At 41.3% G+C, this 27,691-nt stretch overlaps 1 protein-coding gene across 1 annotated transcript in view; it reads left to right on the forward strand.

Moving 5' to 3' along the window:
• Positions 1–4,475: 4,475 nt before the first annotated feature.
• Positions 4,476–27,691, forward strand: part of PLEKHG3 (pleckstrin homology and RhoGEF domain containing G3) — a 61,606-nt gene continuing 38,390 nt past the window's right edge. The window contains exons 1-2 of the mRNA XM_077319042.1: positions 4,476–4,768; positions 25,195–25,359. Coding sequence (XP_077175157.1) covers positions 25,296–25,359 — 64 coding nt within the window. The 5' untranslated portion in view covers positions 4,476–4,768; positions 25,195–25,295. The remainder of the gene's footprint in view (positions 4,769–25,194; positions 25,360–27,691) is intronic.

Here is a 27,691-nt window from a genome sequence, read left to right on the forward strand (position 1 = left end):
AAATTGCATGACAATCATAGTAACTAATTCAAGCTGCTCTGGGGAATAACCCCAAAGGCTTTGGCTCCTCCCTTCCTGTTGTTGAAAGTGACTGTTGCTGACTTTTTTTGCAATCCAGATTTTTTTGTTCTCTAAGGCTGTGCCTATTGCATTGTCTGAGTAATACCAGTTTAGAATCTGGTTTACCTGTACTTGTTTTCTGTCCAATCTGAAAGTGTTTACATCTACCTTAACAGGCTGCCACGGGCAGGAATAGCTGCTTTTTAAAATTTAAATCTCCCAAATTTTTTAATTTGTGTATTCCTAGTTTTCTTCTTTGACATACATTTGTATTTTTGCCAAAAATTAATCTCTAACATTAAGGAAATACCCTCATTTTAAGTCTAGAATAAATATAAGATGCCCTGAGAATTATATAATGGTTGATTGGTAGCTGTAATACAAATTAAATAAATAACAAAGGTAATGATTACTTGTGGAAACCCACACTGTTGGGACTGAGAACAGTTTTGCTGGAGTATATTTGAAAATGACCTCAATTTAGTGCTTTCAGCAGTGCCTAGATGGGACATTTCACCCCTAAAGCAGCATCTGGAATTCTCTATATGAAGTTACCCTGGAAAACTTCTTAGGGCAGTAATATTTTTTTCATCTCAATCCTAATAATTTAAATCCAATTGCTTTCAATTAAAATTCTAAATATTGTAGTCTTAAACATTATTACAACTCTAACTCAAGAATATTTACAAAATAGTAGGTTCCACTGATTTCAGTGGCACCTATACCCTAATGTGGTTTTAGGATTTCTGACTTCACACATCCTGTCATTACCCTGCTTCTATTTTCGTTATAACCTGGTAGGAATTAACTTGCAATAATTAACTTTGAACTTCAATCAATATTTGTTCTTTATAACCTGTGACTTAAGAAGCTGAACTTAGCTCATCTCCCATATATTCTGGCTTCCTTGGTGCTTAATTGTATCTTGTTGTTAAAGATAGACACAAAATTAAGCGGTTAATAGAGTTCTGTGTGGGACTCCATACATTAATACTCATTGGTCAACATTTGGCTGAAGAGAGAAGAAGTGCATTTGTGGGACCGATTCCGCATGAGGAATTTGTCCCTGGACAGCTTCACATTGCTTGCAGCTTTTAGTGCTGCTTCCGTATGATGTCGGCTGCAACCTGGAGCTCTCCAGTGGATGGTGCAAGCTTTTGTCAGATTTCCTTCGTGATGAGGAAAATCACAAAATCACGATTTGCTACTTCTTGCCATGTTTCCAATTGGGCCGCAAACAGGGGCAAGACTGTCTGGCGGGAGAAATATGCAACAGTCTTGGTAGTGTTTTGCCTGCCCTCGCACCTGCCCTCCCCTCTCCATTTCCTGCTCAATTTTTTTAAATTGATGCAGTCCATGTAGCTACGGGACCACAAAGCCATGTGCCCTCAATTCAAATAAAAATGTTTTCTTCAGTGTGCATGGTAATATTGGGATCAGGCAGCTAAAACACATTCCTGTTGGTGTTTTCTGGCAATGAGGTATGAACAAGGAAAGAGGGAGGGGGGCGTGTGATCCAGCAGCCCTCTCCCTATTAGCTTGGCATCTGTACTCTTTATTTTAGATATTTACCATGAACACACAATCATCCGGATCCAGTTACCATGGTCAGCCTATCAGAAATCTACCCAAACATAGAGACTATTATACAAAGAATCCCAGAAAGAGTTGTAAGAAAATGTTTTATTGTTGTGGCATGATCCTGAAGCAATGTGGAAGTGCAAGTTTAAAAAAATAAATGTTTCAGTCTTGTGGCGTTTCCTCATAGCAACATGGAAGTGTATTTTTTTAAATTAATTTAGGGACTTGGGGTGGGACGTTTTAGTCCCCAAAACAACCACTGTGAAGGGATTGGTGACTTGCATTGATTGACAACCCGAGGAGCGGGGGGGGGGAAGAAGTTTGGGTTGTCCACACTTCCTGCTTCTCCACTGCTTCATCAGGAGGCAAAAAAACTGCAATGAGGCAGCGGGATAACACAGTAGGGGTCTCCTGTCAGGAAGCGTAATGCACAGTTTCCTGTCACACATTTGCAAGCAGGAGGTAGTTTGTATTTTATACCTCCGTTTGGAATCGGTCTAGGTATATAAATAATGGTTTATTTTGCCTCTTTTCCCCTGAATTTTAGTGATTTTTCCTCAGTAGTAAGTTTTGTGTCCAGCCATAAAATACTCTTAATCAGATGAATCAAACTGAACTTTATCAGATAAGCATTTTTATTGATTATGTATTAATAATCATTTCTATGTGACCTAATAAATCTATGAATCAGGTTGACATTGTACCTGTGTCTTCCAGATCCATTTCTAATGCTTAATAACTATAGTGGCTCCGACATAAGGTTCTTGGAGTGAAATGTCCTTTGGATAATCCTGGGGGTGGGATTCTTTTATAGATTCCTGTCTTTTTCTCAGTTGTAGAAAGTTGCAAAACTCATGGACCACATTTCAGACTCCATTCAAAATCTGGTACCAGCTTATCATATCTTTATTCCTCTTCTTTGTGTTTGATGGTCTTTTACAGTGCAGTTATAACAAGAATTACAATCTTTGAGGTCTCTTTAAATGAATGGGCTTAAAGGAATGTGACTTTGCTTAGGATTCCACAGTTAGGTATATGAAAAAGGTGGGAAAGGGGGTAGAAGAGATTGTAAAACAATATTAAATTGCACTGAACATAATTACAGTGGATAGAGTGGATCCTAAGAAAGTTGGTATCATTTAGTGAATAAAATTGAGCTTCTGTGTATGTGTGTGCATCTGTTTTAACACAGTATGTTTTTTACAACACATTTGCAAAGCACTGACAGACCAGTTAAATATTTCATGTATACACATGCTACAGCAAACTCCCCATAGGTCTTAGCACATATTCAGATAGCTCTGGGAATTTCAACCCAGCAATAATTGTGCTTGGGTTTAAACTTACTAGATTGTAGAAAAAGTTTGTGAAAATTATATGGAATGCATATATGGGATGCAAAGGTAGCGCATTCTTTCCTGTCGAGAATTATGAAGCATTTCAGCAACTTAAAGACAATAATTTTTATGAAATCTGGATCCTGTGTGTGGACCTTCCATTGTCTGCCCATCTGTCACCAGGTTCAAGGTACACAGAAAAAACATCATGGCCATGGACCTATAGACTGCCTCTCATGCTCCCCAACATCTAAGCTCATCTAAGCAGGGTCTTCTGCAGGTGCCATCCTGCAAATAGGCAAAACCGACAACTGCCTTTTTTGTTGTGGCCCTCAGTTTATGGAATGACCTGCTGAAGAGGTCACGAGGGCTCTCCTGGCATTTTGAAAACAAAGCAAAATTGTTCAGGAGAGTATTTCTATAATGTTACTAGGGCTATATTATAATGGTTCAGGAAGATGCTTTTATAAAGGGAATGGGATACCACTGTAATCTGTTTGTTGTATGTGTTATACTACTTCTGCATTATTTTATTTTACATAATACCATCCCCTGCATTGCTTAACATACAATGTCTAATATCTTTGTCTCAGATTCTGTAATCTTCATTGTATTATATTATTACGAATCACATTGATTTACCCTGTGTAATCTGCCTTGTGTTTCAGTGAAAAAGGCATACTAAAAATAAAGTAAATAGAAATACGATAAATCCCAGGTTACGCACTTTGCAGCTACAGGAGGAAGGGAGTCATCCATATATAAGCCGTTAATTTTACAGACATGGTACTCAGTTGATCTTACATTTTTTGTGAGTTTATACCCAGCCTTTCCCCTCATCTGGGACTCAAGGTAGTTTATTCTCCTCTCATCCATTTTATTCTCACAACTCTGTGTGGTAATTAGGTTGTATGTGTGTATGTCTGACCCAAGGTCACCCAATTTTAAAAATAGACAACATTTTGTAATGTTTTCAACATTTCCACACTTTTGTTGAAACTGCAGGTTTTCAGTATACACTAAATTCTCTATCAGGTGGGTGAGAGTTCTGACTAGGTAGTTTAACTCTCCCTTTTAAAGAGAAGTCATAAAGCATTATTGCTCCCGGGAAAGTACTACGGAAACGATCAACAACAGTCAGATGTTTCATGGATTTGGGTATTTCCATACGCCTATCGCGCTGAGGGAAGCTGGCCTAATAAAACGATCCAGTTATCGCCTGTTCCGTATATCCGCCGAATCGCAAGCTCGTATTAGCTTTCCCTAGTTCTCCGTCCTCCACCTAATACAAGATATTCAAACACTGAGATTTTTAAGCTTTGAAGAGGATTTCCCGACACTTCTTCCTGCAGTTCGCTGTGCGCCTGACGGCCACACCTCCTCAAAGGGGCACCCTTCGCTTGCCCTGCCGCGGACGCCGGGGAAAGGTAGGTCAGGAGTTTCGGGGTGGGGCCATTGCCCCCAGTCATACTTGGGCAGCTCGGGCTCGCCCCGCCCCGCGCATCCCCCCGGCGGGGGAGGAACTCCGCGCGCCGACCCAGGTAGCTCTGGGTTAATCGTGGGCACGCAAGGCGCCGCTGGGCTTGCTCTGATTGCGGCCCCTCCTTGCGGCTGCCGAGTCTCCACCTACCCGGAGCGTTGGTGACCCGCCCGCCTTCCCTTTCCTTTCCTAAATGCCGTCTCTGGCGGCGAGTTTCCTGCCTTGCTGGTAGTCGCCTCCGTGTAGTCTTTGCTCTCGTCGATCTGGAGCGCTTTTGCGCGGGAGGAGCCGCCGTGCCTTCCGAACTCCGGTGAGCTTTTGTCGAAACGGATCGCGGGCGGGCGGCGGGCATTTCAGTCCTCATCCAGTGGTTCTGAATCCAGCCAGCTGGGGTTCTGTGCTTTTGGGAGGAGGGTCTCGCGCCGTTTACTTGCGTCGCAGGTGACGGACTCGAGTTTAGCGCCCCCCCCCCGCCCCTTCTCTTTGCCCCTCAATTGACATGGCCCAGTCATTTATGTGCAGGTGCCTTTCCGGTGTTTGACGTAGGGATCCCCACCTCGCCAGGGATTATTCGAAATGACTTATCTCCCAAAGGCTCTGGAAAGCTTTGCCAGCCCACGCGGAAACGGGCTTGTGCTGCTACAAGTAATCGCGCGCTCGGTGACCTTTCAAGGGGAGGCGTGTGCCTGCTTCTCTCGCCCCCCCCCCCGTTTTTTTTAAATAATAGTGGTTGTTTGTCTTTCCACGCACCCCGCAATTCCAGAGACAGCTGTTGATGATGTGCTCTGCTGAGGCAGGGAAAATGGAAGGAGGGGGAGAGGAAGTACTGGATTTACTGATTTCTTTTAATAGTTCAGGAACTGGGACTGTCCTCAAGCAGCAACAGAGGAGCTCCGGGTGAAATTCACTTACCATAGGATAAAATCCAAAACCAAAAATTGTGTAATTAAGACTTCATTGATTTCAATTTTATTGGATTTATTAGATGTTATGCTCATTATTTGTTTCAGTTTTGCATGAACTCCTTCTGTACCTGTTATCCCAAGTATGTGTTTATAACTAAAGTAGCAAGTTTGGGGACATAGAACCAAGTAAAGGGTGGTATTTTAGAATTAATTTCTTTGAAACAAAATGGCACATTTGTGTGCATGTACTCCTACAGTGCAATCCTAAAACAGAATTATACCCTATGAAATCCAGTGAAGTCAATGAGTTTAGAAGACTATAATTTCCATGTAGGATTTCACTATCGGTCACTGTGGGTGAGTTCTAAAGTGCAAAGGAAACCCTGGGGTGGAGGCCAAACATTGTCCTGGGGGTTGGGTGGACTTAATGACAGAGTGTTGACCAAGAGAGGAGGCAAAAGGCTCCAGAATGCTAGGAAATGTCAGGCCAGGCTAGTGACCCCAGGGGTCTATTAGAGCTCAAAACTGTACTCCATCCCCTGCTGTTCAGGAATGCTGTTAAGCCAGGAGATCAGTGCAGACATGTGCGTGCAGTCACTTTCATAAAACACTGGCAAGTGGACTCTATAATCACCTGGCTCCTGCAGTGTTTCCCTTTCTCATGGCTGCCAGTGCCAACCCAGCCTATGCAATTTCTTTGAACTATTCAATTTTGGCTGCTTCCATTAACAAGTAAGGCTGTATTGGTTAAGTTAGGTTTTTGATCCAGGGCAAATAGATTTTTGAAAATATAAATAGGGGAAACAGTGTTCATGCTCTTAAGTTACAGGTTTTTTTTCCCCATTTTACTAAGCTACCAGGCTTAGTAAGGGATCCCCCACAGCCCCTTCTCTTTTGTTCTTGAGGACTGATACTCCAAGCATGGTGGCTTTTTTAGCATTTCTTGAATTATTTGAGATATATCCATTTATATAGTTCCTGTGTCCTTGGTGCTAGGAAATGCATTTTTTCTCCTCAGGGTTGTATGTGTGGACTTTGTTGGGTCCGGTTTGTGTAGTATGAATTCAAAATATGAGGAAGGGGTCAACATTATTTTAACTACATGGGCGACCTGTAGTCTGAGAGATACACCAAAGGCCTGAGAGGCCACTCTAATACATGAGTGCACAGTATCAGCAATATTTGTATCGGGAAAATCACAAGAGGTTTTGGGGGTCTCAATACATTGAGAATCCTCACCCAAGAAATAAGTGTTAAAACTTGTTTGAGGTGTGCATGTGGAGTAGTACTGTAATGTACTGTAATGAATGCAAACAGTCATGTGGTAATAAGTTTTATTTGAGATTAACGATTTGGCAGAACTATGTATTCTGAATTATCATGTGGTGCAGCCCTCCTGGGATTTGGCATTTCAGGATGCATGGGTAAATTTATTTATTATATTTATATTTTATTTATTAAATACTTTTCAACATCAGAAAGAGAGTGTGCATATGTGCGTGCCTCCATGCCCCATCATGGCATTGATTTGAAAGTATTATAGGAGTGCAATAGTACTTGGTAAATCCTGAATGTGTAGCTCAGATCTAACTTTGACATCATGTTTACGACTGCTGTGATAGAGATTTCTGAAATAAAAAGGTAACCCAAATTATCTCAGTTCATGGTCCAGGCAAACTTTACACTTTCTTCTTTTTTTGTATTTATTAATTTATTTAAAGTATGGCAATCATGTATGGCAAGCCAGAAGATCCTAGGATTGTCTGGCACCCAGGCAAGCGACATTTGAAAGCGGTTCGTCACTACCTGCCTTTGTGTCATGACCCCGAGCGTTCTTTGGAGGAACTGCCATCCAAATATTAACCAAAGTCAACCCTACTTAGCTTTTGAGATCTGACAAGATCATGCTTGCTTGGGATATCCAGGTCAGGGCATTTGTATTTCTGCAAAGAAGGCTCTTGCCAGTCTGTGAATGGTGCTCAGTGATGTGACTCTACATGGAAGTTCTAGCACATTGTGGCAGCCTTGTGTTGAAGTACCAAGCAGCTCAAGTCAGACAATAATTATGTCAAGTATTGTATGCATTTTAATATATTTTCCCTTGTGATTGGACTTCCTGTGTGATTGCATAACAGCAGAATTTTGCCCTGATGTTCTATCTCAGGAAGAATCCTTCACTGAGGATATGATTATTTGCTAGATCATGTTGACCAGAGGGATATTATATGCATTTGTTTAGCAGTAAGAGCATATGAGTGGCTGCAAGCTGGAATGTATTTATTTAATTAGGTAGCTGTACACCACAGCAGGACCCCAATCCAATCTTAAAGTGAGTGTTGAGTCCAGTAGCAGCTTGCAGGCAAACAAGATTTATGGGGTATATAAGCTTCCAAGAGTCAAAGCTTCATTTGTCAGATGGGCTGGTGATAGTTCTGCCAGCACAGGGCTCCACAAAAAGGAGAGGGGGCAGATGCTCAGCCCAAGTCTTGCTGGGATGTTCTCAATTCCCCCTCCTCACACTTATGGATAAGAAAGTGTTTCTTAATTACTAAATGAGTAATTAAATAGTTGAATTCACTGCTGGTGTGTAGAGGGTCAGCCCCAAGCAAAAGAGAATCAGTCAGCTTAAGGGAGGATCAAGCTAGGAAGCCATATCAGGCCATCTAGGGGTGATGGTTAGTCCCTGTGTGAAAGAGGGTGCTTGTTTCATATGCTTGCAAAAAGGGAATGGGCAGAGGCACAGTCCAGAACTTGTTCAGATAGCTTAGATGTGTGGGTCACCAACTTTGACTTGGGAAATTGCTAGATATTTGTGGGCAATGCCTTACGGATGTGAAGTCTGGAGGATAGGAGAGCTTAATGGATATGTGATACCATAGAGTCCACCTAAAGCTACCATTTCCTCCAGGAGAATAGATCAGATAATTTGGAGATCAGTAGTTACTCTAGGAGAGTTCCAGGCACCACCTGGGTGCAGGGAACTGTATCAGATGTTCCCAATTTCCTTTCCTTCTTGATGATTTTTTGTATTTTCATGACAAGAACTTTAGACTTGGAAGTGGGTATAAGCCCCAAGATTCACCATTAGGGTTTTGTAGGTTTTACTTTTTAGGAAATCGTAGGTCTTCAACTAAAAAATGGAGAGAACAGTTGCCTGTATCACAGAATTATTGTTTGAGGACAAAAAGAAGAGATCCATAATATCCCCACTGAACATTATATGTCTGGATATATATGGATAAAATAACTGTGAACTTTGCAGATTGCTGTAAGGCTTCCCAGATTTTGCTCCTGAGACTGCCATGGGAATGTGAACCACAATCACCAAGGCACGAATCATAGTCATCTGTTGTTCTGTGAGAAGAGATGGTCATGGTGAGGTCACAGGGATATTAATCCTTGAGTACTTTTTTCAGAAGCACTGTATGAGGACTTGAGAATCTTATTCCTGGACACCAGCTTGATTCTTAATTTTAAATAAGAACAGAACACATAAAATAGTGCAGAGTAGTGTAGATTTTTTTGGGGGGGGGGATTTATGGTAATATAAACATTAACCAAGAGAGCAAGAAGAGAAAAATAAAAGTGAAAGCAAAATATACCAGGGTCCAAATGCAAGCAAATAATAAATGTGGGATTAAAGCTTTTGTTTTTTAAAGAAAGGACCTTTTTTTAGCATGAGGAAGTCCGATTACTGAAGTCACTGGAAAATGAATGATGTTGCATTTTCCCCTCAAAAAACAATCCATAGAGGAGATTTTTCTAAATATATAGGAACTTTTAATATAAATGTTAACAATTTTGGTAGTCCTTTTTCATGTATGAAGAGCTTTACAATGCTACAATTTATTTGTCCTTGCAACAACCAGTATCCCAGAACTGCTGTCCTCTGCTTCATTTTAACTGCTTCTCAATTGCTGTTGCTTTTCCCTTGAGTCCTCTCTTGTTAGTACTGATGCATAAGGAAAAAAGAGTATCAGCAGGCTAACTCCAAGCTGGGACTGGCTCTGTAAAGCTACTAGCTACAGTAAGTTTCCTGAGGCACTGTTCACAGAACCTGTCCAAGGCTCTCTCCCCGCCCCCTCAGCTCACATCTTCCATTCCCTTTTCCATATTACACATGTAGCTGGCTTTTCTGTACAAATATAGAAAAAAAATTAAAAGCCTTTTCCTTATATGGCCTAAGCATTTCCTTCTTCTTGAATGGCTCAGTTTATGCAGACAAGCACAACATGAGCTCTCTACACTGAATCCACATGAAGAGTATGGATTTAGTGAGGTTAATTCAACAATAACAAGAACTCTGAAGACAGTCAGCTTGCAGAGTAGGAGTGCGTGTGTGCGTAAATGAAAGACAAAGCGCAAGCAATTTGGCCTGTGTGCTGGCTGTGCCAGTGCTGCTAGCAGTCCTGGAATTCCAAACAAAGTAGTTTTTGCTGCTGCAGGAATGACACTTTGGTCTCTGCTGCCCTTTAATTTCAAATTCTGTGTCCCTCACACTTTGCTATTCATTAGCTTGTCCCCTTCTTCACCCCCCCCCTTTACTGGGTACTGCTGTGTAATTACCTGGCAGAATGGAGCAATGAATTCTGGGAAATGACCTTAGGCAGTACATTTTTCAAAATTTAATCTGCAGGAAGGTTTGTTGGTATTTGGGTCCAATTTCTTTCGCAACTGATTTGGTGCAGTGCTACATTCATTTATGTAGTTTATATACCCCACTTTTCTGCCCTCACCAGTCTCACCCATAGGTTCAGATATTTTTTTGTTATGTATGTTTTTGAACACCATCAGAACCAAACACAAGCACATCATTCAAACACTTAAAATTAAAGTACATGTACAATACAATACACATACATTAAAACATCAGTTAAACACAAGACAGGATGGAGGGTTCACTGAAGGAATACCATTTGAAAGAAAGTCTTCGGCTGGTGGTGGAATACAGAAGGACTCAGGTGAGTCTTTCTAGGGAGTGAGAGTTCCAGCATTTTGATGTTGTGACACAGAAGGCCCCTTCCTGGGTTGAAATCCAACTAATCTCAGAATCTTGGGGCACCTGAAGCCAGGCCTCAGATTATATCTGCAGTGGTCGGATGGTTTCATAAGGTGATCCTTTGAGGATGCTTGTCCCAAGACATGTTGAGTTTAAACGTCACAGCAGCACCTCGAATTGTGGCCTGGAAACTAAGAAACCAGTGTAAGTTCTCCAAGAGTGGAGTGATTTGGACTTACTACCTATTCCAGTCAACATCCTGACTATGGCATTCTGCACTGAGGGGAGGCTGTGGATACTTTCCATGGGCAGCCTCATGTAAAGTGTATTACAGCATTCTAATCTACATCCATGTCTTATCGCTCATGTTATGGCTAGCTGCCTGTAGAACAAGATAGTTTGATAGCTGACTATTTTCTTTTTTTTTTCCTTTTAGTTTCTCCCTCCTGTGCAAAGGCAGTAGCAGAAAGAGTGAGAGAGAAATGCGACCACTAGAGAGGGACTAGAACGGCCAAGAGGGTTGTGCTGTCCTGAATCCCGTTCCCTTGTTCTCGTCTGAGGAGGGGGAGGTGAACCATCAACTAGAATGAGTGTCAGCTGTTAGAAGAGGTTTCTGGAGGTGTTTGAATTAAATGATAGGATTGAGTAGGGGTGTGTGTGATGATTTTGAGACAGTGATGGTTGGACTGTCCTGGCCCTATTGTATGGTTATTAATTGGTGCTCCCTTCCTTTATTGCTGCACTTAATTGTCTGTTGATGGGAATGGTCCCCTCTGCAGTGAAACCTCTCTGGAAATCTGTTCTTCACACAGATACTTAGGGTGACTCCAGATGAGCTCATTTGGTTTCTACAAGCAGCTGGCTTACAAAAATACCAGCTGTGCCATTAAAAAAAGCCTAGCAGACAAGCCTCATTGAGTCAACAGTCACACCCAGTGCATTACCAGTCTGCAAGCGTGAGCATGCTACACCACTATAGCACTGTTTGACAAAGAAGCATCTACTAATGCTGCTCTCCGCTCCCCCCTATTTTGTTTGTAATGTGCTGTGGAGAACTAACAATTGCACAGCCCAAGTTAAAATGCAAGACTCTCTGTGTCTACATTTAATTAGGAAGGCTAATTACATAGATAACGTGTGACTATTTTAGTCATAATCTAGATCTACAAAATGGATGATCATGATTGTGATATCTGGTTCGTGTTTGTTCCTTGTCAGATATAATGCAATGATAGATGTGCAGAACTGGTGAACAGCTATATTATCAGTATCTTGTGCTTGCGTGTTTAGATTTAACCCTGTGTCATCTTTCTAAAGCTTTCTGGACATATTTGGTTATGTTTGGGTCCACTTAGAAGCCCTTGATAACCCAGATTGGAGGCTCCTTGAGCCACACACACTATAGTTTTTCAAAAGATGGGAAGGCTGTGTGATAGTTACGACTGATGATAAGCAGCTCAATGCACAATATATATACTCCAAACCACTTTGCTAACCTGAAACATCTGGATGTTTTTGCTCTGCAAGCACCTGGGTGCAATGCACCTTGATTGCTGTTTTACTTTGTATTTAGCACACTGGTCTGGATTATGTGCATTATCACCTCATTATTACATAACAGAATAATATGTAACTACGAATAGCACTGCTCAAGGTGCTATTCCAGGGACAAGCACAGCAGAATTCAGTGACCCAGCACCCTTAGGTCCTTTACGAATCCCACCTTTTCCTTTTGTTAAATTATGAACTCTTATTAATATTTAATATAGTGTAATTGAAGGGATTTATTAAAGCGGTAAAAGTTACGCTGGGTGCATCTTGTCAAACATCATGCCTATAATCAGTAGTTCTCTGTTCTTTGCTTGTGTGATTACTTGCACTAGACACTGGTTCTTGTAGGTTCTACTAGCAGTACAATGCAGAAAAGGAATAAAACGAGCAATTTGCATTCAGAACTGGGTAAAGTACATGCCAGCGAAATTTTTCTTTGTTACTTACAAAAAATTGTCCAGTCTGTTAGTTTGGGTATAGAAGAGTCAGACTGCAAAGGTCTGCTCTACTTTTAACCACCTTGCACATTGGGGTAATGCAAGAAAACTGGTTTGGCTGATACAAACTGAATGTCCCTTCAAAAGCTAGATTCAATCCCAATAGCACCTTAGTGACCAACAAGATTTCTGGGGTATGAGCTTTCAAGAGTCAAAGCTCCCTTCACTAGACAGCTGATGGTGCTCAAACTGTCCCCCCCCCAATCTTGTTGGTCACTAAGATGCTATGGGACTCAAATCTAGCAGTTCTACTGTAGACCAACATGGCTATCCTCTCAAACTAATTTATGTTATTGCTTTTAGGATATATGTTTCTGGTGCTTTTTGATCATAGCTATTTGAGTTTGATAGGTTCTTAAAATCTTTTGGGTATAAAGTTTCAGAATGTTGTAAAATAAGTTTCTCCCACAACCATGCCTCACAAATTCTTATTTTTTACTTTTATATTCTTCAGTCCTAGAAGGCAGTATGCATAGGGTCTCAGTGTCTGTCATCCCAAAGAGTATTCACAATTCATAACATAGTAAGCCATATATGAAAAAGAGAATTAAACGGAGACCGTTTATGCACTGGGAACTTCACTGCCCCAGATCCCATGCAGGAGCACAGATCGGGGGCAGATGAAATGCATTGGGTCAATTATTATTGTTGTTGTTGTTGTTGTTGTTGTTGTATTTATACCCCGCCTCCCCCCGAAGGCGTGAGGCGGCTTACACAACCCCATCCCCTAAAAACCATAAAATAACAATAAGTTCCAATAAATTTACAATAGTGGGACAATGATGGCTTAAACTTACTCATTTAGTCTCCGCATCCTCAACTACAGGAGGGGGGTGACACTCTCTACCGCCAGTTTGTGAGGGGGGGGGCTGATCTTCTTATCGCCCGGCCTCAGCTATAAGCCTGGCGGAAGAGCTCCATCTTACAGGCCCTGTGGAATGCTGGTAATTCCCGCAGGGCCCTCAGCTCTTCCGGGAGCTCATTCCACCAGGTTGGGGCCAGGACCGAGAAGGCCCTGGCCCTGGTCGAGGCCAGGCGGGCTTCCTTGGGCCAGGAATGACCAATAGGTTAGCCCCCGCAGAGCGTAAATACTCCCCCCATGTGGGTACAGGAAGAGGTGGGGCAACCTGCTACGACTAAAACTTCAGCCTGCAGCCTGGCAGAAGTGCAGTTAGAGCAAAAACAGCCAGATAGTTCACGTTAGCAAGTAATTTACCAGGCCTGATAGACAGTGTAACATGATCTATAATTTTTTTTTCCAGATAAGAAGATAGGGACTACTCTGCTTAAGTTTTTCCACTGGTTACACATGTTTTTCCCAGTGTTTTATTGGCAAGGAAAACAAAATGGGGACTTCTCAGTTCTGTTGATATCCTCCAGACATGCATGGTCAAACCACTTTTCATGAAGAGATTTTCTGAAATGAAATACAACAGCAAATTTAGTCTTAAACATTTTTCTTGAATGTTCAAAATGTTTCTCCTATCTTGGCCTGTCCTACCAGTTATTTTAATTTATCTCTTTGCAGGAACAAGCAACATATAATAGCTATTCAGGCAGAATCAAAAGGAAAGCTTCCTGTAAACCCTCTTTCATATAAATGGCAGGCTGTTAATAGTAAATCATACTAATGTTCATCAGTCTGGCCTGTTGTATGGTGAACTACTAAAGAAGAGTGTAATACTGGCTGCCTTAAAAATTATGGTCTTTCTGCCTGTGCAACTGGATATGAGGTTAGTCTTTGTAGTTCTTAGTGCTCTGTTGCTAAATTGGTTTTGGATTCTGAACAAGTTCAAGTTGTTTAGAGTTGTCTCTCCTGACTTATTTGATCCTCATTTGAGGTCCAAAGACCTCTCCATTATAATACTTAACAACTGTGTCAATAAAATGCAAGCCCAACAGGACTTTCCAAGTTCTACATGCACAGCGTTCCTACTAAAAGGTAATCTGATATGAGCAGTGCATTTAGTTATGCATGGAACACTTCTACATTAAATTGCTTCCAACTTTGGCAGCTTTTACAGTCATGGAATAGTCAAGTTCTAAAAGTTGAGTTCCTAGAGGATGGTCATGGAGCATATAGCAGAACAGTGGTCTTTCTACCAGATTTTTGTGTTCTGTTTGGAATGGCCAGAGATGCTTGAAGAAAAACAGTCTTATTGAGAGTGAACCCTAAAAGAAAAGACTTCCTAGGGGAATAAGCAAGAGGAAAAATATTCTTAATGTCCTTGGCTTGGGATTTTGTAGAAAAGTGGTTATGATTGGTACGCACAGATGTTATTGGCAATTTAACAACAACAACAAAAAGACCTACACTTTCATTGGTTTGGCTCGCTGTACTGCCTTTAAGGAGGGTGGTCGCCTGACTTATTCCTGCTGAGGTGAGACTAGAATGGAAGGGCTAGGGGGCTGATGCTTTCCACTGCTCCTTGCCTGTATTTGTGGCCATGCCAGCTGTGTCCTGGAAAAGTTTGCATGCTAGACCTAATATGGCTGGCTCCTTTCTGAAGATACCAAGATAATGAAATAATGTTGGCTATTCATTATATTTATATACCACCCTCTCCTTGCGGCTCAGGGCAGTTTACAGAGAATGTGGAATATGACAATTGATGCTTTCTTTATGTGAATGGGCATGCAACAGGTCAAGGCTAACTAAAAAGTAGGAAAGTGTCCATGGGATGACTTACCCATAAGGAAAACTGAGCTGATATGTTAACTAACTCTCCGGTGACCATATAGCCTCCACAGGGTATAATTCTGGGTGGGTTGCTAATCTGCTCAGCGTATTTCAGCAGGTCAGGATGAGTTGAGGGGATGTCATGTTGTGGAATGTGTTTAAAGGTGACATGGGAAGGATTCTAAAAATTCCACAGCAGGCATTGATTCTCTGTAGCACAGCAGTAACTTAGAGACTTAATCAAGATGTAAGCCTCCATTGTGTCAAACACTGTCCAGTGATATATGTAACTCTTTCAAAAAGTTTATGCATACAAAAGATATCCGCATATTGGCAGTAAATAAGTTTTACCCATGCCACTTATCTAGCAGTCCCCAGAGGGGCCCAGCCACCTGAACTATCAGTAGAAATATTTGATTTAAATTCCAGTTAAAATATTTGGGATGCTGAACAGTCCTTTTTGGAAATACCTGCCTGCTGCTACTGTGTGAGCATGGATAAATATAACTGGCTGCAATCACAAAAGAGCCAGCAGTTTTAAAATCCAGTCCTAGAGCTTACACTACCCAAGTGTGTACTGGGTTGCAGATTTTAGCTGAATTTGCAATGGAAACAAGCTAAACTTCATATTATTGATTTTTAAAAAACTGTTTAGCCTAAAACAGAATTGTAAATTGAGATCAGAAAGGATATGAAACCTAGTATGAGGCTTGTTGTTGTTAGGTGCAAAGTCGTGTCCAACCCATCGCGACCCCATGGACAATGATCCTCCAGGCCTTCCTGTCCTCTACCATTCCCCAGAGTCCATTTAAGAATGCACCTACTGCTTCAGTGACTCCAGCCAGCCACCTCATTCTCTGTCGTCCCCTTCTTCTTTTGCCCTCAATCGCTCCCAGCATTAGGCTCTTCTCCAGGAAGTCCTTCCTTCTCATGAGGTGGCCAAAATATTTGAGTTTCATCTTCAGGATCTGGCCTTCTAAAGAGCAGTCAGGGCTGATCTCCTCTAGGACTGACCGGTTTGTTCACCTTGCAGTCCAAGGGGCTCGCAAGAGTCTTCTCCAGCACCAGAATTCAAAAGCCTCAATGAGTATGAGGATACAGATGCCTATTTAGCATGATTTAAAGGAGATTGTGGATATCTTTACGCACTTTACATACTCTTTTTGTGTTTATGGTCTGTGTGATAAAGAGGCAGTTCTGCATTTGCAGTGCATGGTCTGGAGATTCTCATCTGCATTTTGTGATTGTGTATAAGTAGCAAGTCTTAGGCTGCACTATTTCATTAGATTGTTGTGGAGATTTATGACATCTTATGTATTGTGCCTTACAATAACTGGAATAAAAGCAGGATAGAAATATGATAAATTAATTTGCTAAGCGCTGGAGAAGGGTTGGTCACATCTCCTATGAACATAAGCAAGAGTTGCTTAACTGTTACATTGTCAGATGAATGTCTGAGATATTTTTAAGTCTCCACTTGCAACTTGATTTGGGAAATTGATCATTTTTAATTTTGCACCCACATCCTGTCAGGGATTTGGACAAGGCAGACAACTTACCAAAGTGTAAGTTTACCAAAGAGGTGGGAAATTATTTATCATTTGAAACACTATTGCCTGGCTTCACCCTTGGTGAACTCCAAGAAGTGTGAACTCGGGAAACTTCAAATAAGGAGGAGGATCCCATTGATACAAATTGAGAAATGGCAAAGGAGGGGGGAGGGCTTCAGGTTTTGTGGGGTAGTCTTATATGAATGGTTATATTAGTATCCCCTGTTTTCCAGTTCTGTAGAATGTAAGAGGTGTAGTAGGTATGTCATACCTGGGAGAGCAGACCAAGGAGTTGTTGTCTGATAGATAGGAAGCCTGCATGTTTGCTTTTCAGTCGAATGGTAGGATGGAGGAGGTTAGAGAATTCTTGATTTTTTATTTTTCAGAAACCTAACATTATTGTCAATCAGTCAGCTTTATTTATAGTCACAGACCATACAATAAAAAAATATATGTAAGTACAAATTGAAACCAATCAATTACAAAATAGATAAAAGTTACATGGATGACACTGTTGTCAAAGGGCCTGTAGTAGTAGCAAGTGAGGAGGCCAGTTTGGACTGTACCCCTCCTAAGCCAAACAAATATAAGTGGTGTGGGAGCCCTGTGTTAAGCATGAGGGAGCAGCAGCCAAAAAAACAAACAAACCCTAGCAGACAATTTCCCGCAAACCTGTCTCTCAAGCCCTTCATCTGTGAAGTAGGTTTCATCCTGTTCTGGCAGAGATTTGGATAAACATTAGCCCAATGTTTGTGGGAAATTTTAAAACTGGTGAAAGCTGCTTGACTGGCTCAGGAAGTTGAAGTTCTGTTATTTAGAAAACAGATAAAGAACTATTAGTTTTTTCTCATCAGCCTCATTGTGGCAGAGGGCAAGTTTGGAGATAATTCTTTGTCGCCTGGGTAGGAAAAGAGCAAATGATTCTGTGCCCACCATGACTGCTTTGCCCACAAAAGACATGATGTGAGGCAGAGAACATGGTATTAGAACGGAGGCAATGTGTGAGGTTGTGCATTTGAACTTGAAGGTGTTAAGCCTGCATAATTGGAGGAACAATAGATTAATTACTTCCCTACATATTTTAACACCCTTGGGCTGTGTTTAAATCTTGCTGAGGTAGATATAGAGTGCAGTTTTAGGTCACGCCCTTCTAAGTTGCTGAAGTCAGTGGGCTTAAGGAAAGTGTAACTGTTAGCCAAGTTCCGCATGATTATAAAACCACCTGTAAACAGTCTCCTGAATATGCCCAGTGAGAGGCTAAAGAGTGGTAAATATATGCGTTTTCTGTTGTTTCACAAGCTATTTGTGGGTGAAGCAGAGAATATGAGCTGTTTCCTAACATCGACTGTGATAGACAATTCCTTCATAATAATTGAGAAAATAATAGTGTGCCGTTTTGTATGCAGGTTGTAAAGAAACCTTTGCTTTAAAACCTGATATTAGGACCAACCTTTAACTGGGGTATTCTGCTTTTGTGATGACTTTAGGGTTAGTTACTTATTTGTTATATTGTCAGATGAAAGTCTGGGATATTTTGAGTCTCCACCTAAATATGTAACTGTGATTGGCTGCAGGTACCTTTTGAGTTGTACACGTTGAGGCAAAGCTGGTTTAACTTCTGTATAGTGTGTACAATGATTCTTAGATGTTGAAAGACAGAAATTGGGCAATTCTGGTTACATTTTAGATTGGTTCAGCATTGAACAAGCCTCCTGAAATGTGTACATTTGGAGGGCTTGCCTCATTCTTTTTGCGGCGTAGCTGGGCTTGTTTTCACATCTCAATGAAGATGGTATAACAAAGGATTCCAGTCGTTATCTTAAGAAATAACCTACTGAAGCAAATAGTTTCCTAAGCAACCTAGAATCCTTTGGCCCTCTTACAAATCTCAGCCTTTGATCCTTATTTGATCCGGAAGCTTCTTAATGCTAGAGATGAGAAATGCAGAGAATCTGACCCGCCAGCAAAACTGGTTTCTAGCGTTTCCTATGAAATACTTTCCCTCAGTGTCTGTTCCCTTTAACTTCAAAGTCTGGCCATTTGCAATAACAGTTTCACTGCTGATAAGTCTGTACATAGGATAAGGTGTGGCAGATGTAATAGTTGGCAGACAGGCCTCCAAGGTACATTCCTTGATGTTTCAGTCACTGTTACTCAGTCTTCCTGTGAATCAGTATTGTCCTCTAGATATCTAAGCTGTATTCATATTTCTTACATTGATTTTATGGAACAAAGTTTGAGTCCAGCGGCACCTTTAAGACCAGTTAAATTTAATTCTTGGTAGGATGTGTAGGGAAGTCCTTCCCTGTTTATTGCTCAGCGTAACTTTCCTCTCAGTGTTGTTGTTAGAATAGGATGGAGAAAAGAAGAACATAAGTCATTTTTGGATCCTCATATGCAGAGAAAAATGGATTATAAATGTTTCTTATAAGGATAGATAGTGCACTACCATGATCCTGTCTGGGTTTTATTTTAGTACTGTCCTTGCTAATCTGGATGGTCATCTGTGTGTGTGTGTGGCAAGGGGGGGCAGCGAACCTGCTGAGAATTTTGGATAAAAAAGTTTCTGCCTCCCTGTATGCTTAAGGCCCAACTCTACAATTCTTATTATTGTTTACTGGATGATAACAAAATGGAGGATATGCATAGTATGCTAATGAAGTACAATGGTGCTAAACCCCTCGATTTTACTACTTAGAATCTGTCATTCCTGAAGGCTGATGATGTTGGTGGTAGGAAGAACTAAACGTCCCACCTGAGCGCTCATTGCTACTAAATATAACGAATTCTGAAAGAGGAGAAACTTCCTCTCTGCCCTGGAAATTCCCTCTTCTCTTCAATAAGATTAGGTGAAGGGGGAAGTTCAGCAGTGGAATAGGCTGCCTAAGGAGGTGGTGAGCTCCCCCTCACTGGCAGTCTTCAAGCAAAGGTTGGATACACACTTTTCTTGGATGCTTTAGGATGCTTTGGGCTGACCCTGCGTTGAGCAGGGGGTTGGACTAGATGGCCTGTATGGCCCCTTCCAACTCTATGATTCTAAGTTCCATACCTTTGTACTCTCTCTCTGAAGTCTGACTTGGCTTACGGATGGCTAGAATACTAGTTGGTTATTATGGTGTAGAAATGCCCCATTTTCTGACTTTTAGAGGGAGCCTTAGGAGAAGATATCCCAGCAGTGCGCTCCTAAGTGGAGTTACACCATTCTAAATCTCTTAAATCAAGTAAGAACAGTAAAACTCCATGGGGGGTGGGGATGGAACTGTAATATGTTCAGTATCTGCATAAGTAACTGAATCAAGCTATGTGTCAATATAGATGGTGATTGGAGAGTGCTTCTTACTGTGCCTAGTGTTGGTATAAGAATATGTGGTGTGTGTGTGTGTACCACATCTATTCTCTGCTGCTGCATCAGTTCTGCCTTTGTGTTAATTTGGGTGGTGCTAATAAAAGGAATTACACGGATTTTGTGTTTAGATTCTGCTTTGGAGTTGCACAGCTACTTGCTCCCTTTTCCTTATGTACTTCTAATAATTTTTGAGTTTGGCTGAGCCCAAGGGTCAGGAACAGTATTTTGTGTAATCAGGATCCAAAAAAACTTTGCAGTGAAGCCACAAAAATAATTGCTTCCTGATAATTCCTAACCTAAAACTAGGCAAAGGGTTGGGCGCTCCGATACTGCTAGGAATCATTCTCTAGTTTTGGGCTCTGACCATGCTCTTATCTTCCAACGCACTGGATGTTGCTGTGTTTAAGAATAGTTGCAAACTTCCCTAGGCAAAGGAACAATGAAAAATGTGCACAGCTTTGGAGTTGCACAACTACTTGCTTCCTTTTCCTTACGTACTTCTAATAATATTAATGCTACATGCAAATCCATGTAATTCCTTTTATTAGCACCACCCAAATGAAAAAATGTAAGACCATGAGGTTTTACGTGATGATACAGTCAAAACAGAAAAGGGGGGAAATTGCTTGCAGAAGAAGGCAGGTCTTATTAATTAGAACTTGTAAATGAAATTGGAATAAATGTCCAACTGAAGTGCAATGGCTAGTTTCAAAACTGCATGTTGCTTTTCTTAGTCTGTTTCTGAAAATTACTGAGTAAAACCTGCAAATATGAAGTCACACCATTGGTCCATCTGGCTCAGTACAGCCTAGTTTGATAGGTAGTGGCCCTTCAGAGGCAGAGAAAAGCTTTTACAACATCTGCTGAGAGCTTTTTAACTGGCTATGCCAGTAACTGAAACTGGCACTTTTCCTGTGCAAAGCAGGTTCTGTGTCCCCTTTCTACTACTTCAGCAAAAGAGTGACATATTTTCTCATAGCTCAAATTACAGGTTTTTAAGAATATCTGTAGATTACTTCTGGCACACCTGGAAGAAAATACAATACAGTTGAACTGTCTTTTAAAGTCTACAGGATATATATACAGCAGAAAACCTATTTAATTGAAAAAGCTGGCGCAACAATGTCAACCACGTTTTCAATAAAATTGTATATTATGAAACCTAGTTTTGGACCTTGATTCATAATATCCTGGACATTTGAAATGCATCCCTTACAAATGTAGAACACTACTGTATAATGTATTGGTGTTCCAAGGGCAGGGTGGGGTGTGTGGTCTGCCCTGGGCGCAGCGTGAGGAAGTCAGCTGGAGGGCCCTCAAGCGTCATGATTTATCCAGTCAAGCATCTTTCCTTTTATTTTTAAAAAATGCTGTTCCAGCTGCAGGCACTAGGGGCTCAGGGAAGTCTGAGCATATAAAAAAACACTCTAAGATCATCTAGACTTCCCTTTCTCCAAGACTGAAGCAAACTTCCTTAACAACAACTGAGCTAGCATGCTGATAACTGCTACAATAATTGTCAGGCTGCATGTCATTTTCTCTCTTCCTTTCCTTACACACACTTCAGCCAGAACTTGTTAAGCAGTAATTAGGGTATTGCAGCAAGATAAAATAACCTTTCCATCTCTTAAATTATTTTCTTAATTTTCATACTTTTCTCATTCATTTCTATCCTGCTTAACTTAACTTCTCCGTGTCTCTCCCCTCCCCCATCCCTATCCTGCTTGATGAGACAATGTATTTAAGAGTAGTATAGTAGCAAACCTTTGTTAACATTAGGAACAGAAGGCACTGGATTTCTTGGGCACTGTACATTAGAATTGATTCTGTTGGGCTTCCAACCTCCCCCTCCCACTTGGACTGAGATTCTGTGCTTGACATCAGTCCTGTTGAGCTGGCATTGCCACAATGACACTGGGTTCTCCTGGACACCTTGTGATTGCTCTGGTACAGTTGGGTATTCTGTGTATTGCATTGGTTCTGCTAGGCTTGAAGAAATGCCTCCTCCCATACACCTTTAGTTCCTAATGCAGAGATTCTCTGTTTTAACTTTAGTTCTTGGGAGGCAATGGAGGACGGAAGTACTATTTTGGAGAGAAAGTAGTATGTTTCTTAATATCCAGTCCGGTGAAGCTTTGCTTTGGCTAGTGTTATATAGTACAAGTTAGTACAAAGATAGTCTTCTACCTCTCAAAAATGCCTTGTAGATGTTTGGAATAGTCATCTTTTGGCTTCAAAATGGAGAACAGAAGCCTGCTCTGAACATGAGTAGTGTGATTAATTTTGTTTTGCCATGAAGTCACAGCTGACATAAGGCAACCCTGTAGGGTTTTCAAGACGAGACATTCATAGATGGTTTGTCATTGCCTGCCTCCACATTGACCCTGCTTAGCTTCTGAGCAGTGATGAGATCAGGCTGTCCTTGGGCTGTCCAGGTCAGAACTAAGCTGAGAATAATATGACCGACCCAAGGTCACTCAGCAAGCTTCCGTGGCACGAGTCAGGATTAAAATCTGGATTTCCAGGATCTCTGTCTGACACTAACTACTATAGTGCACTGGCTCTTGTGATGAAATAGCATGTTGGAATTTTATTTTTTTTTCCTGGCATGATTATACAAATTTAAATAAAATAATTTCTACTGTCCTTGTTTCTTTTCTGGCCATTGTTTTGTTTTGTTTCATGATTATTACTGAGAATAATTTTATTGTATTACTGTGGGCCCTGACTTGAAGAGCCCCAAAGCAGCCTAATTTCATCACATCTCAGAAGCTAATCAGGGCTGACACAGAATCAGGCAATGACAAACCACCTCCAAACATCTCTTGCCGTGAAAAAATCCTACTGGACTGCCATGTGTCAGCTGTGGCTTGACAGCAAGAAGAAGAAGAAGAAGAAGAAGAAGAAGAAGAAGAAGAAAAGAAGTGGGGTTATTTAAAAAATATCCACCCTTGGCATCAAATAGGCTAGGTACCCCACTGGTATAATGTACAGATGTCAGTAGATAACATGTGTCTCATTGATAATTTGATTTCCCTACAAATGTGCGTACAGCTTTCCATAATGCTCAGCTATATGTGTTATAAGAAAGAACTAAGATACTTAGAAAAAATAGAAACACTGAGATATTGTAAGGCTTTCTAAGTCCCAAAGCCATGGAGATTATTTTAGAAAGTGCTCCTTTGATTATTAATGGATTTCAGCTGTAGTTCTTCACAGAGCCCAGTGACCCTCAAGAGAAATCATATGCTCTAATTTCCAAATTAAAAGTTTCAAGGTGTGGAGCTATGATGTAGGTGAGCTATCTCTTCTGAATTTCTCTCATTATGACTAAAGTATTGTTCTCCAAAACAAGAAACCGTTGTGAGTAGCTTCGTTGATTCATTAGTAAGATATCAAAAAACAACAGTAAGGTCCTTCATTGGATGTTTTGCTAAAGTGTTCACCAGTATAAGATGCACAACCTATTATGCTGAGGGGATCTGTGTGTCAAGATTTTCATGTTACCATCGTAAACTGGATATTATTTGTTGCTGGCCCGATGTTAAGTAAAGTGATACAAGGATGGGAATTTCATGTAGAAAATTTGCTTCTATTATGGTTATTTCAAACAGTGCTCTTTCCCGCCACCAAAGCCTTTTTTAATTGTGTTATCTTCTTTGGTGGTTTTTAAAAACATTCCAAGTTGAGAGCTATAGTGCTAAAACATTATAGCATTCCAATACTATAGTTATATCATTGAGATGCCTTGACTCCATTGACTCATTTTCATATGAGGGTTCACAACCCTACAGGAGATGTTAGTGCAACTCCCCTAGAAATTACCACTGCCCCCAGACATGCTATAACAGGTTCCCATCTGACAATTGCCACGATGTCTGGGTGCACTTGACCTGGAGGTTGAAAGGAGATGCTTCAAACAACTGGGCTATGATCCTGACATGGCAGAGACTCTACTGCCATCCCAAAGACAATCCACTAGCAGAATATACATTAATTAATAATAATTGAGGACATTGTTCTGGGTGGCCCATGGCTTTAACCCCCCCCCACACACACACACACACAGCTCACAGATTTCTCACATGGCAACTTCACATTGTTCTTCTCTCTTTTTGAACTGTTTCAGGATGGTTCCATCAAATGGCTATGAATGAAGACTCTTTTCTTGTTGCTATCACTTCAGCACAAGGGTATCTGAACTAGACTTACTTTCAGTCAGATGCATCCTTTGTATCTTTTATAACAGTGGTTCTCAACCTTCTTACCACTGTGACCCTGGCGGCAGCAGTGGGGACGAGTGCGGGTGACGTGTGTGGGCGTGCGCACAAATATCGAGGCTGCATGGAGGCAGCCAGTGCCATGGCTCCACTGCCTCCACCCAGCAGTCCACTGCTCTTGGTCAGCCGCCCCCACTGCCCACCGCCCCAAATGGGGTCGGGACCCAAGGTTGAGAACCACTGTTTTATAAAGACAATGTGGTCCTTAGACCTGCTCCCATGTTTATCTCCAAGGTTAATTCTGCATTCCACATGTCTCAGGAACTGCATTTCCCATCATTCTGTCCAAAGCCTAAGCATCTACAGGAAAGGGCTTGGCCCACTCAATGTTAGAAGAGACTTAAAGTATTACTTTCAATAAATCAACTTCTTTAGAAAAACAGACGCTGTTATCTCCATATTCCCTCCAAACAAAGGCCAAAGGATATCCAAGTTAACCACAAGTAATACCATCAAAGCTTGCATCATTGAGGCCTTCAAAGCTCATAGTAGTCCTGTTCCTTCAGGAATCACAGCTCATTCTCTCTGGAGTACTGCCACGAATATGGTCTTCATTAAGCATGCAACCATCAATGGAATTTCACTATCCACCTTTGTCAAACATTACAAAATAAACACAGTTCAGCTGATGCTGCCTTTGGTAGAAGAGAGCTGCAGAGCGTTGTAAGTTGTGATGACTCTTACCTAACCAATAATTGAAGGCACTGCTCTGGGAGGTGCATATCACAATGTCTTTCACCTTAGAGGTAGGACCATTGGAAATTTACCATGAAGGGTCCTCCTCCTCTGAGGAAAGGACATCTTGTTCCTCCTGAAGTCATCATCAGGAAGACAGTAAAGCACTTTTTTTCTTCTTGTCTCAGCCTTCATTCACTTGCCTTGTGATGTATCTGTTGTTCTTCTGTTTTTCTTCCTCTTACTATATAAGTAATAGCTTAGTCTAAACTGCTGATGGAGTCACCAAAATAGAGAGATAGACTTCCTCAAGGCTGAAGACTGGAAGCTGAAAATTAGTTCCTGCTTTTCTTGATGGGATGGGAGAATCACCCTATCCAGATGTCCTCCTTTCCTCAGAGGAGAAAGACCCTTCACAGTAAGTATCCATTGGTCCAATAGTTAAAAGGGATATTGTGTTGGATCCTGAGATCTTCTGCTAAATGAGGAATGGTCTGCACTGAGTGGGAGTACATCACAGAATTCAATCAACCAAAATTTTAAAAGAAATATTTAGAGGCCAACTCAAAAACAAAAAAAAACAATTATTGAAATATGCTTTTAATTTCCACAGTAGGATAATGATGCTCACACCTTTCTCTGAAGGGTTTAATTAATGATAAACTAAATTATTCTAGCCTGTATTTATGTACCTCTTCAAGATCAGGAATCACAGCTGGAAAACCTGTTTGTTACCCATAATGGATTGCTTTACGTATGATTGTATCAGTATAGGATTTTAATTGTATGTTTGATCCTAGATTTGATATCTCATTAGCTTTTCCCTAGAAGATAAAATACTGGTTTTATATTAATTTGCTACCCAATGTATGGTGTACTGTTACTTGAGGCAAATCTTGTACTTTCTTTTCCGCATATTGTGGTCACGCCCAGTTTATACATATAGCATGTGCTACGGGCCCCGCACTTCTGGGGGTCCTGCATGGCGCCTTCCCTTCCATAGATCAAGGCTATAAGCTCTCTTTTTTCCCCTTTCCCCTTTTTAAGGTAAGAGCCTCTTGTGGCGCAGAGTGGTAAGGCAGCCGTCTGAAAGCTTTGCCCATGAGGCTGGGAGTTCAATCCCAGCAGCCGGCTCAAGGTTGACTCAGCCTTCCATCCTTCCGAGGTCGGTAAAATGAGTACCCAGCTTGCTGGGGGGTAAACAGTAATGACTGGGGAAGGCACTGGCAAACCACCCCGTATTGAGTCTGCCATGAAAACGCTAGAGGGCGTCACCCCAAGGGTCAGACATGACTCGGTGCTTGCACAGGGGATACCTTTACCTTTTTAAGGACACTTGGAATAACACCCCTTTCCACGGTGGATCCACTGTGCACGGCTGCTCTATTGTGCTCTCATTTAGCTCTCTGTGTGCTTACAGTTTAAGTTACGCACAGCCCAAAGTCAAATGGATCCAAGTAGTCAGAATCATGTACTGCAAAAAAGGGAACTAATGTGATGGCTGGATAATGGCAACTCCTGTTCTAGAGCAGAGGGAGAAGCACAAAACAATAGGGAGGGAAGAAGGAAAATGTCAGTTGGTGACTGCACTGGAAAAGGTCTACCAGGACTCATGACCATACAAAGACGGAGATTCAGAATGCTTTAAGATCATTTGAGCAACTGAGAATTGGGAAAGACGTGTATGGTGCTATGGAGTGAAGGAAGTTAGAACTGCTCCTTTGGTGACATGAAGAAATTGCATGTTGAAGAGAGAACCATATGACTTTGGAGTAGTCTGAATTAGGCATTTAATGGGGCTGACTTATGAAATGTATGATTAACCATAAACATATGATTAACCATATAAATGTGTGGCAGTCAGGGTCTGGTGCTCAAAATTATGTGTAGATGAAAAAGCGATCAACCTGTTAATCCAGTTGGAAAACACTTTAAGGCATGAATTGATGGAGAAGCTAAATGAAAGGTTACTAACGCAGGAAATCCAAAACATGATATTAACTCTGAAGCTGGAATTGGTAGCATTTGAAGAATGTTGGCATGGTCATAGCACAGTGGAAGAGATTGTGTTGACTTGGCAGATTTGACAATTCCCTTTGACAAAAAAGTGGCTAACTGGGACTTCGAGCAAGTGCTGAACAGACCAACAGAGCTTGATGCAAGGGGTGAGCCTGGATTCAGGTTTCCAAACTGTAGGGCACAGTGGGGTGGCTGCCCCACAGCTGGGACTTCTGTGGTCCTACCTCATTCGTGATTCCTACAAGCTTTTGCTGTCTACTGGTGTTGCAGTCCGTTTACTTGTGTAATCAACTTTATGGTTGGAACAGCAGCAACAACTTGGTAATGTGTCTGTATTTTTTGCCTCCTCTGCCACTAGGGGTGCTGTGAATCCCATCTTGACTGCCACAGAGCAGCAGTGACTAGAGCTGATGCAGGCAGCAGAGATAACCATCCAACCAGAACCCTAGCCCCAGTTTAGGTTACTAAAAGTTCCCTTTTGCGTATGGCATTAAATATGCTGAGAATAATTGAATTACATTAGTAGTATGTTTTGTATTAAGTGAAATTTGCTCTTCACATAGTGAATTACGAAGTCAGAATGGATTTGCAGTTTGGTTTTTATAATTTTTGTACTTTGTACCCCAGTGGACAGAAAAGAAGACTGAAGAAAAAAATGTTTTTTTACACCCGTAGGACCTTAACATCCTAGCTGTTCTGCTGCTTCAGTGAATCCAGGAATGTCTACAAAG

The sequence above is a fragment of the Paroedura picta genome, chromosome 2, assembly GCF_049243985.1.
Source record: "Paroedura picta isolate Pp20150507F chromosome 2, Ppicta_v3.0, whole genome shotgun sequence".
Lineage (NCBI taxonomy): Eukaryota > Metazoa > Chordata > Lepidosauria > Squamata > Gekkonidae > Paroedura > Paroedura picta.